Genomic DNA, 14,459 nt, shown 5'->3' with positions numbered 1-14,459 from the left:
TTGCTTTGCAAATAATGGCTGAATAGGGCTGTCTGTAATAGCTGTGTTTAGTAATAAAAAATAGCATTTCCAGAGGCTGACTCTGAATGTCCTAGGAAACAGGGGGTACCTGTGTTTGATAGTGAAATACAACGTGCTAAGTGGAAAATATGAATGATGTATGTTTACAGATTATTTGTATGATCACATTTTTCCTTATTGATACATAAAGGACAATCCTACATCTGCTTGGATTTTACCAGAATAGTAATTGGCCTCAAACTTGGCTTCTCTCTCCTAACATATATAAGTAAAAACAAAATAAGAAAGATTTGCTCTTTTCAGAGGAGGCAGAATTGCATAATATGCTTTTCCTGTTCTTGGTGCTAAACATTATTCAAATACAAGTCATAATCCACCCTGTTATCTTTTCTGCTAAGCACCATCTCATCTGGTTGCTTTGAATTTAGTAGCAGCTATTTATGTGTTATTTACTTGTTAAAAAGGACAACTTTTTTTTTTTATTCGAAACTAAAAAAGCAGAATCACAGTTGTTAATCATACTGTGTTAGGTCTATGATGTGCTTCTCTTTGTAAAGGAATCCACAGTGCTTCCTACACGTAGTCCATGTACAGAAATTACTTTTTCCCCTGTTGAAGTGCAAATGTCCTGGGGTGGAGCATGGCAGTTTTTCATCAGCATATGGCCATATTATCCAGCCAGTCAGGGCAGGAGGGAAAGAGTAATACCATATCCTGGTGTGCAAGATACATTAGCAGTACTGGAATGGAGCTCTTCAGGTGGAAGATGTAATGGATTCTAGTTTAGGATTTTGCTGATGATGACAGAAATGCACATGACATTATTCCATATGATACCCTCCCTAGATACAGCACTCCTGGTATGACTGGGTTTTTAGACTGTAGCTCTTTACGCTAAATTTTAAATTTTCTTGGCTTAGCTTTGTGATCTTGCTACAAACTCAAGTTTTCCATCTTCTGCTGTGCAGGTCTTATATTTTTCAAAGTTTCTCTGTCCTTATCATATTTCAGATAATTTTTCTCCCAGCTGTACTAGTTAATGTCTCTTTTAAATGGGATTTGCTGTTGTATGTTGTCTATGTTTCTCAACTTTAAACTCACTTATATTCTTTTCCTTGATGATGATGATCAGCTCAGCCTAACTCAGCATCCCTTAAAAATGTCATGAATGTGTTCCCAGCTGACAGACAACTCAAGTATTGTAAGATTAATTAGTTACTCTTAATGAGTAAGGCAGGATGTAAAGATCTTGGAGATCTGGGGGACAGGGTGTCTGTCATGGAAAAGCTGATATTGTCGACACTTGTTTGCAGTGTTCTTACCTCCCTCTTCTGCCTGCCATTCTGCTACATTGCTGCTCACCATTTCAGTTGGTTTCACCATTTGAATTGGTTTCACCATTTTGCAGTTGGTTTAGAGATTGGATTGAGCACAGCTTTTGAAATAATAGTGCATTAGACCTCAATTCAGATCTAGGTAATTCTTCCAGTCCTATGTTTTACAGATTTTCAGCTAGTATTCATTCTAAATGTTTAACCTAATTTGAGATTATCTTCCAATTAAATTTTTGGGGGATTTACAGCTCAATGTCTACTGTTAAATGCTTATGTCAAAATCTGGTAGAAATTATTATTAATTAGTGTGAAGGCAAGTTCCATGTGTGTTTCAATCCTATATTATGCAAATTATTCTTTGTGTAAGGATGTGGAACTTAATGCAAACACATAAATACCTGTCATCTGAATTCCCCCTTATGAGACCAGGCAGGCTGAAGCAAGTGTCTGCTCCAGCTCAAGGTGGAGAGAGGAGCAGGGTCAGGTAGTGCTTTGCTGGGCACAGTAGTGGACTTCCCATCCCAGCGAGCGTGAGAGGTCCTGAGGAGAGCAGAGTAAGAGTGCTGAAATATGCAGCTTTCACATCCCATTTGATAGCACCCTGTCAATTTGTCATCCTCCACTGTGGCTCTGTTCACAAACAAGAGACAAACTTCCATTTGTGAGGATACAGCAGAAATTACTCCTGCTCTGGAAACTCTTTGAAGCTGTTGCTGAGCTGTGTGCTGGCAGGGGATTTAATGAGAAATGTGGCTGTGCTCAGTGGCAGTGCTGCAGGTGATGCAGAGGCACATCTGGGGGTTCCTCCTTGCCTAAGGAATTGCAATGAAGGCCCTGCCCTGCTGTGCCAGGGGTAGCAGGCACAGTACTCTGCTGGCAGCCTGCAGAAAGCCTTCCCTGGTAGATGCAGGCTAACAAATGCATCTTTGCACTGCAGGAATGGAGGTGGGAAGAGAAGAAAACACCAAGTCTGGGTAAATGCTAACAGGTTTGCTGCTGTTAAAGGGGAAAAAAGCCTCATAGTGTTATGTGCTTCCTTCTGTCAGTTTTATTGTTTCTATAGAACCTAATCAGCTGTGGACAAGACATGGCTCCCTACAAGCTGTTCAACACCACTGACATTTATGGCAGGAAGCACAGCTAATGAGTGGAGCTGGAGATAGCTGAGCTGCACACTGTTAATTGATATTTCACTCCTCAGCTATTCCTCATTTGCTCTTTGTGTGCCAGAAGGTCAGAGCAGATTTCCTCACGGTTGTGGGTGAGGTCTCTGTGAGGAAGAATCCTGCACCGATGGAGGTGCAGAGTAGTGGGTAAAGAAGTGGGGCATGGTCAGCATATGAGGCTGACAGTCCTGAGCATAATTAGGGATGCAGCATGGCCAACCAAATGGTCAGAGAAATCAGGACTCAAAGAAATCACACAGTCTAAACCTGCTTATTTTAACCTGCTTTTTGGGGGCTTGTATGTGGTGCATAAGAGTAACAGAGTTCAAGCTGTTTCCCTAGGTAGGTAAAACCAGAAAATAACTGGAAAAAAACAAGTGGAATAAAACTCTAGATTACCGGTTTTCAGTGCTCAGCTTTCAGGAAAACACTAAATATGAGATTTTTTAATAGTGATGATAGTTAGTAACCCTTTGAAGTCTATATCTGTGCTAGTAATTTGCTAAACTTAAGTTTATGGTTTGTAACCTTAATAAGAAAAGCCCTGAGACTGCCAGCCATGGTGTTTTGTGTATGTATTTTTAAGCATGCTAAGACAAACAAAAGTAGGCCATGGTTCATCTTCCTTTCTGATTTCTGAGCACTTACACAGAACTTACTTCTTAGGTCTTTGGGCTCCAGGTCTTAATCTTAACAGGATTGGGAACATCCCCATGAGTCCAGCCTTTCTCTGTGACCAGGAGAGGCAATTAATTCATTAGAGCTTGAGGCTTTGACAATGTGAATGTGTCTGTCTGCCCATCTCTGTGGCATCTTGTTTGGACTGCTCTGATTCTGTGCCCAGTAACTGTCATGGATGCAATGAGAGGAGCTTGGCAGGCTGATTATTAGTGTTTAGACAGTTTTCTTCCTGAAGTGATGTCTAAAGACTTACAAACTTTAGAAGTTTTCATAGCCTTACCTTTAAAAACTGTATATCTCGTGTTGTAGGACTCAGTACGACCAGTAAGGAAATGGTTTGTGTCTTCTGCAGCACAGGTTGGACTTGTCAGATGTGTTTCTCCTCTTGGGGGCAGGTAAAAGCAACTGGTGTCTTGTGTTTGACTTAGTATTCACTGCAGTACTTTCACAGTATGCTAATTCAGATTCACACTAATTCTAATCAAATTAATTCTAATTGAACTTCTCTTAGTATATCAAGGTGCTGTATTTTAGAGGGAGGAATAAACATGTCCTCGGTATCCTGTGCAAGATGACATTCAAATTTTCATTTGAGGAGCTATTTTTGAGGGGTTATTCTGCTGACAGAGGGAAATCTCTTTTGGGGTAGGAGTGTGGGTTGTCCCTCTTCTCAAACTGTGGTGAAACTCTTGCTTTGCAGAATCAGGAATACAAGGGACAGCTCTGTAAACCAAACCTTTGTCAAGGTTTCCATTGGAACAGATGGTGCACGTGGCTGTGATGGAAGACGTTGTGCAGAGGAGCTGGGTCACAGTTCTGGGGTTTTGAGCTCAGATCTCCCAGAGGGCAGCTGGACAGCTGGTCTGCAAGGAGAGGAAGCTGCCCTGTGGCCTCTGCTGTCCTGCACATGATAGTAGGTGCACTGCCAAAGAGGGGGCTGGTGGTGGTTTGGAGAGCCCTGAGAAATCCCCTGCAAGGAAAGAGGCTGTAAACATTTTGCTGGAGTTGCTCAATGCCTGTGATTAGGCTGGTTAAGCCACATAGATGTTTGAATGGACTATGGCTGTTAAACAGTGTGAACTAATCTGATTTGTGGTACCCTGAGCACAAGGCCCTGGGTTTTGTAAGGCACTGGCAGTTGCAATGTCCTTTATTTATTTTTAAACAATCAATAAGTCAATAAATGAAGGCACTTTATTTAGAGGAACATCATGAAGTTGTTTTCTGTTTCATTTTTACTGCTACCTTCCCTCCTGTCCATGAAAAAATTGTTTTCAGGAGTCAGTCTTGCCCTTCAGCTTTGCCATGAACTGCAGACATGGGTTTCTATAAATCTGTTATCTCTATTAATATTTATACACAGATATTTTTTACCTTTCCTGAAAGGGTAAGCAGTCCTTCCTCCCTTGACCTTTTGAGGTAGTACATTTATGTGCAGAGCAGTGATTGCTGTCTTGGAAAGCTGCAGCTCATGATTGCTGCAGAGTATTTCAGAGTGAAAATGTCCTGTGAAAAACACACAAAGTTCTTTCTCCAGACTTTCTCTGTGTATCTTGTTGACTTTCAGAAAGCAGGGCCCAAAATCATCTCTATTGACATATATAAATATGTATATAAGGTAATAAATAGTAAATACACCTGCATGCTGGTGTCAGTGGAAATAAAAATGGCTAAAATCAGATCCAAATTTCCTGGGTTTTAGTAGTTTTATTCAAAGATTGTCTGTTTCTAAAGCAAAATCCTAAAGACGTAATATTTTGGGGCAGTTTTTTTGTCTCAGTGAAGATCTATTGGTGGGACAGGAAACAATAGAAAATTGTTATCTGGTGATTAGGAAAGGGGACAGCAGAAAGCCAGGAGGTCCCATTAAAGTGCAGAATCACACAGCTTGATTTCATAAATGTGTTTTGGTTTTACTACCAGCAATAAAACTAAAAATGCTCTCTCTGGTGGAAGCATACCATTTCAGGGATGAATGAAAGGCATAATTAGATAGTTTTATAAATTATGGAGCTGGCAGCTCTGCTTGTATTAAGCATTACTTCTGGCAGAGATGAAATTGTCAAACTTTTTATAAACCATGGTGGTATGAGAAGCTTTGTTACATTTTTAGGATAATACATTTAATAGTATTCATGTTAGGTCATAGTTTTTTGCATCATATGTTGCATTATTTTTATCCTGAACTAGAAACTATTGCATATTATTTTGTTCGTTTGGTATTTTAAAGTTTGAATTGTTTTCTGTAAGATAGACTTTCCATTAGGTACTGAGTGTCCTGGGCTGATGTTTTGACCTTTCTGCTGCAGAGGAGCTTGAGGAGAAAGCCTTGAAGTCATTGTAAAGAGAGGATTAAAGACTGTTTAATAATAGTTTGAAGTAACCTAGATCACCAGTAGGCATTCCTTGTCCTACTCTCTCTAACAAAAGGTCAGAGTTCTGCAGAAAGTTGCCTAGAGATAGCATAAAGGATCACAGTTAATGGACTGTGTGTTTTTGCTATTTTCCTCCAGTGGTCACTAAATTGAATTTTCATAACAGCTTTTTTCTTTTTTTTTCATCATTTTTAAACATAATTCTGTAAGCACTAGTAAAAAAACAACTGTCAGCACAGTTCTTACTGCAGAGACTTGCTCTGAGGTTTTATTTTTGTTTTGAGATGCATTACAAAAGTTCACAGAGCATGTGCAAATCAGGCCTAGGATTGTAAATAGCAGGAGATAGCTGATGTGCTTTTGCATAGATCTTAGACCAAAGCTCAGAACAAAGGAAGGAACCAGGGGATTGCATTGTTCTTGCTTCTCTAGGACAGGGGAGACTCAGCTGAGTTCTGGTAGTAACTTCTGTAGGTGATATATGTGTAATATTATGTTTGGAACTGAATTCCAGATCCCTAAGGAGTCTGAACTGACTCTTTGCTGATGTTGGTTGGGGTTGATTGCTTTATATTTATTTCATCTTTCTGTGGTTTGGGGAGTATGGAAGTTACTCTGTCTCCCTGTTTATTTATTATGATGTCTGCCCTTTGGTCTCGTCTGTTGCTTGGACTATGTGCCTACCAAGGTCTCTGATGATAGTTTTTAAAATTATTTTTATTTTCAGGATCCAACAAACCTGGATAAGTTCAATGTCTCAAACTTCTTTCATGTTAAGAACAACATAAAAGTAATTGATCCAGGTAAGGATGAATTGAAGGTAGGCTGAGAAAACACAAACATGGAAAATCTGAAGATGATTCTGTGGATTGTCTCAGTTTTCTGGAAGGACATCTCTCAGTGGTTAGCTTATTATGCTCATATCTGGGTTTTGGGTTTTTTTAATCTATTGTTGTGCAATCAAGCATCCTTTTCTATTTACCCAATCAGAATAAGTGAGTATTATCTCAGATATGGAATATCTAATATCCAGCAAATAATAAGCATACCAAGACAGAGGACAAGTGAAACTTGTAAAAATTAAATATTAAATTATTAACTAAATCAAATTCCACATTCCAGTCCAGCAACATTCTTCCCCTACTGTCACATTAAATATCTGATCCTGGGATTTTTGTATCACAAGCCTGGCCATTCAGTGAGGAGATGAAGGACAGAAGTTTATATTGTACCCAACTGTATTTTGTCTTGATTGTTCTATAAAAATTTTACAAGACTTGAATGGACTTAGATGATTTGTAGTGGTTTCAAATAAATTTTCATGATAGTTGGCTTAATTCTTTTTTCTTGTACGTCGTGTTGGCATTTATTGTGCTGTATTTTGGGTTACACTGTCAATAGTGTTATGCATTGCTATTTGTCACTGGGTCTGGAGGACTAGATATATTTGCTAAACATTTTTATATTTTTAAAAAGTAGCATTAATAGCTGTAAAATTTTTGTGTAATTAGTTATGTAATAAACTGAACGAGAACAAAATACAATGTTTCTTTTAATTCTGAGTGATTTAACTTTTCTTACCTAGATGAAGAAAAAGCAAAATTAGATCCATCTTACTATTTGAAAAATACAAATACAGAGACCCGAGAGACTTTACTGGAGCTTTATAAGGAATTCAAAGGTGATGATATTTTAGCAGCTACTATGAAGGCTCCTGAAAAGAAGAAAGTGGATAAGCTGAATGCAGTAAGTTGACTTAATTTGTAGTTTGGTACTGATTGACTTCTTCAAGAATGGTAATAGTTGTTTTTCTTCTTAGAGGCCGTATTGCAGTGTAAACAAACACTGCTCCTTCTGTTTCCTCTCACACAGAAATTTGTCATAGATGAGAAAATGAGAATCATATCAGGATTCCTTAGACTTGCATAGTATGTGTCAGTGAGTTTCTATTTGTTAAATCATTGCAAATGAACCTAAACATTTGAGAACTGAATCACAATGAGAAGGAAGAATCCTTCTGATGTGGTTATGTATGTGTTGGCAGAAACTTTTTCCCAGGTTATAATGTCTCACTTTGAGTTTGTTTATCATTGCTTCCTGCATTTATTGGCAGAGAGAGCACACCTTAAGGGGAATGCAAGTGAATAATTTCTGGTGTGGACAAATATATAAATCATCCACAGCTGCTCCTCCATTTTCTTTTTCCACTGGAATGCAGGGTTCAGTGGAATATTTCAAAGGATGTTCTTCCAGGTGCATGTTCATGGTTGTCAAGAGAAACAATCCATCTGCATCCAGATTTCCTACATCAAAGCCTGTTTCAAATGGGCAAGAGAGAGTATTCTTCTGTCCTTTAATAATTCTGGGATGTGTGTGCCTACTTGCTTTGATTACACTTACATGAAAACTAACAGCAGTGCAGCATACAGTTTTTAATGAGAGGGCTTAGAGACAGATTGGGGAGTGTATGTGACCAAGGAGTAGATCACAAATGCCCTCTTTTTTGGGACGTTGCAGTGTTAAAATAAATAAATTAAAAAAAAAAAAGTAAGGAGAAGAAAAAAGAGGACAGAGATAAGGATGAGCCCTACACATGTTGGGGGGCTGGATTGTCAGCTTATGACGTGGGTGGGCATAGCTGTAAACTTGCTTAGAATGCAGTGAAACCTTAGGGAATGAGCAATGACCTGGATGGACTCTTTACAGGCATTTCCCTGGAACTGCTAAACATGTCTCTGGGTTTATTAGATCTTTGTAATTTACTACAAAATCCGTGTGTGACGTTAACATTTCCCTTCCGCAGAATTACAGAGCTCAAAATAGACCTTGGGAACCATGGGATGGTGCCTCTGCACACAGCAGGGCTAGCTGTGGGAGGGGCTGGTTTGCTCTCCCCTACAGTATCTCTGTGGTTCACTGGATTTTCCTTCCTCTCAGCAGCACTGGAGACTTCTACAGATGTCTTGGCAGAAGTACTCTTGCCTGTCTGTACCCATGGACATACAAATAAATGGTGATAATAGAATCCCTGCATAGTGATGTACTAAACTGCACTGGAAGCACTAAAGCCCCTTTGGCTCAGTGCATAAGCAGCCTTAACTACAGTTTCATCAGAGCAAATGTGGGCAACAGATGGAGAATTATCACTGCACTGGGTATTTGTTTCCTTCAGTAGGAGCTAGAGCAGAAAGATCTTCAGAAGGATGGCATTTTTGTGTTTCTAATGCTTATATAGTATCTTTGGTAGATAAATTCTAAGATCTAATGTTTTTTTCTCTTGCTTTTTCCTCTGCAAACAGGCTCACTATTCCACTGGAGCTGTAAGTGCTTCCTTCACCTCCACTGCAATGGTGCCTGAAACTACCCACGAAGCAGGTACCAGAACTTCCTACCTGCAAACCATTTCTTTATTTCTGAGTTTCAAAGTGTGCTCCTTAGCACACATACATTTATGAGGACTGAAAGAATGCATTGTTAATTGGTCAGTGCTGATGCCATGGAAATGTATTCCCTGACCAGATATATCCTTACTTTCCAGTGATGTTGTTCTGAAAATACTGGAGCAATTATGACCAAGGTTTGGATTTGAATGACAGTTACTTCTTTTGAATCAAAATTAATGAGACATTTTCTATGGCCAGGGATGACAAATTGACATATCCCCTTTTCTAAGTTAGGAATGAAGTATAATCTCTCCTCAGATACCATACAAAACCTTGCCCACCTTTTTGGCCTACTCCAGTATTAGTTAGAACAACAGCAAGTTTTGTGATGGTAACTTTTAGTTTACTGTTTTTCACACAAAAATACATTTTAATACAGTAAAGTTTTCCTTTTATTCTCCAGCCTAAACACAAATGTATAAAATTTATTTCATTTGGATATTGATTAAATAGTTGAGTCCTTAGTATTTCCAGTTGAGAAAGTTGAGCACTAAAATTTAGATGGCAAATACTTAGGCAAAGATTGAACACATTGCTAGAACTATGTTTACTAAATTCAGATCCTTTACTTGGTAAGTTACAGTGATTTGGAGGTGACTGAGTACAGAAAAGATCTGACTAATTGGACATTTTGACAAAATGGGAATGGAAACATCATAGATTGATCCTTTGGTTTGACTTACTAGTAATGTCCCCAGTAACAGCTTCAGTTATTTTCAGAACTGGGTAGGTCTCTGTATGTCAGCAGTTTGTGGTTGACTGATGACTACCTGCTTGGCTTCCAGGATTGACAAGAAGCAATTTGGGTTCAAAGTAATATTTGTGGTTGGTAGGCATTGCTTCAAAATTATAGTTTGTAATACTGAATGCTTCTGGGATTTAAAATATACATTATTTGGTTGGTTCTCAAAGAGTTGGTGGTTTACTATAATGGAAAGTGTTTTGCACAGAGATTAGTGCAAGGTTATCATAGATGAATTGCAGAGTAGGATCCCTCAGGACCCAGTACCACGGGAGAAAAGGTCAGACAGTAGGTTCTATGAATTGTTTAAGGATCAATGAGCAAGTTTACAGAGAGCTAATTACTGTCTTTTGCTCTGATGTAGCTGCTATTGAAGAAGATGTTGTGAGATACCAGTATGTGAAGAAGAAGGGATATGTGCGACTTCACACTAATAAAGGAGACCTCAACTTGGAGCTGCACTGTGACATGGTACTGTGCCCCACAAGATGAATTTCTGTAGATAACAACCCAAATTGGAGCTGGCAGTGGAAATGTTTATATATATGTATATATATGTACACACACTCTATATCTAAGTGTTCTCTGTGAGAAGTCCCATCATTTTAGTGGACTGCCTACAATATGCCAAGGTACATGTTTAGAACTGCGAAGGGTCACGATTAATGACCCAAAAAATGACCAGGAAGGAAGACAGAAAAGAGAAGGCAGAGCACGGTGAAAATGGAATAATCCAAGGTTACACAGCAGCTTACTGACAGAACCAGGAAAAGAACCTCACTGAAACCAGGAGCAGTCTGTCAGTCTGAGTCCATGTAGTTAAGATCCCCAGAAATGGTTAGATTTGTTTCTAAAGCCTAAGCTTTATAGAACAAACCTATATGAAAACCTTAGAATATGTTTTTACTTCCTGTTGTTCCAATTCTTAAAGTTCAAGTTTTCAAGCACATTCCCTTTGCCATTAAGAGAAGCTGATTTTAAAGAACAACAGTCTGGAGTTTTTTATAGTCTATACAGTCAGATTCTGGGGGAAATCAGTGGCTCTTAAAATAATAAACATGGCAAGACTTCTGATAGATGAATGAGTTGTGGCTACAGTGATGTCTCAGACGTCACTGCTTGGGTAGTGTGTTTGCTTGTTTATTTGTACAGCCACTGCTACAAAAGGAAAAAGGTTTTCAAAGCTTTGATGGTTTACTGAGGTTTTTGTCTCGGGGTATTATAGGCCTGAAAATTGGTATTTTAAAAAGTTGAAGGATGTGAATAGGGGTTTACGTGGTAAAACTTCTGTTTCTTGTGACCCTCACAAAGCATAAAGGCAGTGGTGCTGGGTAGGAGCTGGGGTGTCTGGTGTGAAATCCAGATGTACTGGGAGAGTGCATCCATTTTTGTGTCCAATGAAGAAAAAGGAGCATACAGCATAAGTCTCCTGGCTTTCCCTTCTCTTCCTTTCTCCCACATCAGTAAAAAGTGAGATATGTGTAAACATCTCAGGCTGATCTATGCAAACAGCATGAGAATCTCCACAGCAGTGTATCCTGTTAGTAACTCTGTAGGTCTCTGTTATCCCTACAGGTGTTTTCCATGCTATGAAATAGTAACACTGTAATAAGGCAAAAAGCAGAGGATGTGAGTACAGCAATATTTAGGGGAAGCAGCAGAACAAGCAGATTGCATTGAATCATTTGTTTTGCCATATGTTCTCAAACTGGCTCCTGGCTAAAGCAGGCTGACTGCAGCTATTCTTATCAGCGTGGGCTTTTTGGCCACATGTGTGACCAGTGTCACTCAGTCCTGAGGACCCAGGCTCAATTGCTCATTATTAAACTTTCTGTATGATATCCATTATGTTTCCTTTTTTTCCAGATGAATTCCTATTCATCCACCTTTCACACACAAAGCTTCTTCATGTACACCCTGGAAGTGTGTGCAGTTTTACACAACCAGACATGCTCCAGTGCTGGCCTCCAGCCATCTGTTCCTTGTGTCGATTAAATCTGTGTGAATTTAGCAGACCTTTGGCGCTGCAGAGAGGAAAAAGATATATATTTAGAATAAATAAGAAAAGCTTGCTGCTGTAGGGGGGTTTTCACAACATCCACCTTAGGTCATCATCCCAGGCCTGTGAAATCAGCTCTTTCCTGGAGGCACTTGTTTTTCTCCCTTTACTAAATAAGGAGTTTGTGCTTCTAACTTCGGTTTTCCTGAATCACACTGAGGTCAGCTCAGTGCAGACAGAGCAAACATCTTGCAAACATATAGCACATACATAGGTCACAAACATATAGATAAATCAGCTACAATGAGTCTATTGAGACTGCAAAGATCAAAAAAATCTAAGTGTTGTTAAGCACTTCCAGTTCATCCTGCTTGTGAATATGTGTGGCAATAGTCTTAATTAATCATATGCCAAGTTTTTATCAGCTTTTTCTGCCTTATCCAGTGCACAGGCTGAACCATTCCTGGAAGCTAATTGGAGCTGGTTTATATACAGAATTTGGTTTTCCTGTCAAAGTGTATAGTGTGGGTAAGGTCCTTGATTGCAGTCAGGGGGAGCAGGATTGTACCATAATGCTCTCTCAAATTAAACTGCACAGGGTTTTTTTAATTGCTGAGGGATATCCTGTGCATATCATTATGGAAGCCACCCTGGCAGTGATCATAATTTCGCAGTAGTGCAAATATATGATTGTGAAATGTTTAAGGAAGCTTGAGGATGAAGTTGCTATATAAATATGACAGATAAATACCTGTGTCCGGAGGTAGGATTTGCAACATTTACATTACATTCTAAAATAGCCTTTTGGTTTAGGTTTCAATACATACTTTGAGGTGAAATGTCCTCACTAAAATAGAGAGCAGCAAGTGACATACTTGCTCCCTTAGATGATATGTGTACTGAGTCTTCAATTGGATTTTCATGCCTCTTGTCTGTATTTAAGCAAAATGTTCTTGCAGTTGTGCTGTCAGTGCTCTGCACTGCTTCTGAAATCTGCCCAGTATCTATTGCCTTCAACACTCTCCTTGGGTGCTCACTCCCTGTCCCTTCACAGTTCTTTCCTTTCTTTCCCATTTTTGTGAGCTGTTTGCCAGTATGGATTGTTTGTAGCTCAGTCTATATGTGCATGTGGAAACCTTTGTTTAAAAATAAGTACAGGGTTCTTCATATACTGGTACTTTAAGGTGCCAGTCAATGAGATTGATAGTGATGAAATTCTTCCTAGCACCAAAAACCTAATCAGGAAATGTTTTGTATTGATCCAGGGCAGGAAATCAGTGTTGCAGTGTGATTGAAGTCATCAGTTACTTTGTGACAAGATTCAGAAAGAGCATGAACTAGGACTAGAATCCAGATAATTTCAGTGTTTGAAATCACTTGTTCAGAGCGCCAGAAAACTTCACTCAGATTCTAGAAGGATGGTGTGTGGTTTCAATCACTGACCTGAAAAAAGGCAATAAAAAGACTTTGGAAGATAAGCTGGATTTTCTCCCACCCTTTTGAATTTGTGCCTCAGATGAGCGAAGGTACTGTTCTCTCTTGGGATAAAAGCAATGTGCCTGCTGCATTTTTTGGTCATTTGTTTTTCTCTCAATCCTCCTCTTCAGATACAGTATGTTCCTCCTGATGGGGACTAATCAGATGGCCATTTGTAGGGATGTTTTCCAGGAAGCTGAGTTCAGCTGCACATAAGAAACATTTGTTGTATACATTAATTGGTTAAAAATTTACAAAAATTCTACTTGTCAGAAGTAATTTTGGCAAGTACAAAAGATTTAATGACATCCAACAAGTGTTATTATTTCAGTTCTAGTCCCATGCATGTCAAACACATAAATTCTAAAGAAATAGCTGATGAAAGGCAATGAATATCACTGAATTTCTTGTATTTTATTTACTGTGATTTTTCTGGTCTCCTCAAGTTCTTCTAGTTGCTTTAATCAAGTTGCTGCTGGGAACAACTGCATATTATCCATGTGAATTCTGCTGCATTAGTCACTATAGTGATGGAGTTCTACCTTGTAGGTGGTGGAGCAGCCATTTTTAAATACATATATATACATATAAATAAATATGTAAATGTTATGCTCCAGAAGACCCTGTCAAAATGATGAACACGTGGTTTGATGTTCTATCTCTCTTCTCTGCTGGGTGAGTCCTCTGCCTACAGGTGGTCACTGGGGTGATGATCTGGTGGTTCAGCACATGCCAAGAGCTGTAATCAAATACTAATCTGTAGCTGCCTTGGCAGGTTTTATAAATTCACTTCTCTCTCTCAGGTTTAGTACTTAAGGGTTTAAGGGCAAGATGGCAAAACAAAGAAGAATGTGAGATGGATTTCAAAGCTCCATCTGACACTCCACAAATGCTGTTTGAGGTTTTAGGGCCTGGCAAACTCTGCTTAATGATGATGTCTTGGCATAGCTTTCCAAAGAAGCTGTTACTCTAAAAACATTGATGTTTTAATCTTTTTAGGCCCTCTGACCTGTTAAATATGCCTGTGATCTATAAATGTGTAATCCAGCCCCTGTTCTTTGAAATCACCTCTCCTTTTGTGTGAGGGACTGTTCTGAAGATCAGAAGCCTGTAAACTTCTTATCCATTTCCAGTGGCAAAGAAGTGAGTTGCTGAAAAAATCCTTTGACCTCCTGGCATGTTGAGGTTCTCCAGTCTTCCCAAATCTCTCATTTTCTTTCTG

General features: G+C 39.1%; 1 protein-coding gene across 1 annotated transcript in view; it reads left to right on the top strand.

Moving 5' to 3' along the window:
* The window catches only part of PPIL2 (peptidylprolyl isomerase like 2), a 68,305-nt gene that overhangs the window by 20,695 nt on the left and 33,151 nt on the right, over window positions 1–14,459 (top strand). The window contains exons 9-12 of the mRNA XM_030958637.1: window positions 6,305–6,380; window positions 7,163–7,323; window positions 8,877–8,952; window positions 10,127–10,233. Of these exons, the coding sequence (XP_030814497.1) occupies window positions 6,305–6,380; window positions 7,163–7,323; window positions 8,877–8,952; window positions 10,127–10,233 (420 nt within the window). The remainder of the gene's footprint in view (window positions 1–6,304; window positions 6,381–7,162; window positions 7,324–8,876; window positions 8,953–10,126; window positions 10,234–14,459) is intronic.

The sequence above is a fragment of the Camarhynchus parvulus genome, chromosome 15, assembly GCF_901933205.1.
Source record: "Camarhynchus parvulus chromosome 15, STF_HiC, whole genome shotgun sequence".
Classification (NCBI taxonomy): domain Eukaryota; kingdom Metazoa; phylum Chordata; class Aves; order Passeriformes; family Thraupidae; genus Camarhynchus; species Camarhynchus parvulus.
This window is presented reverse-complemented; position numbering and strand designations above follow the sequence as displayed.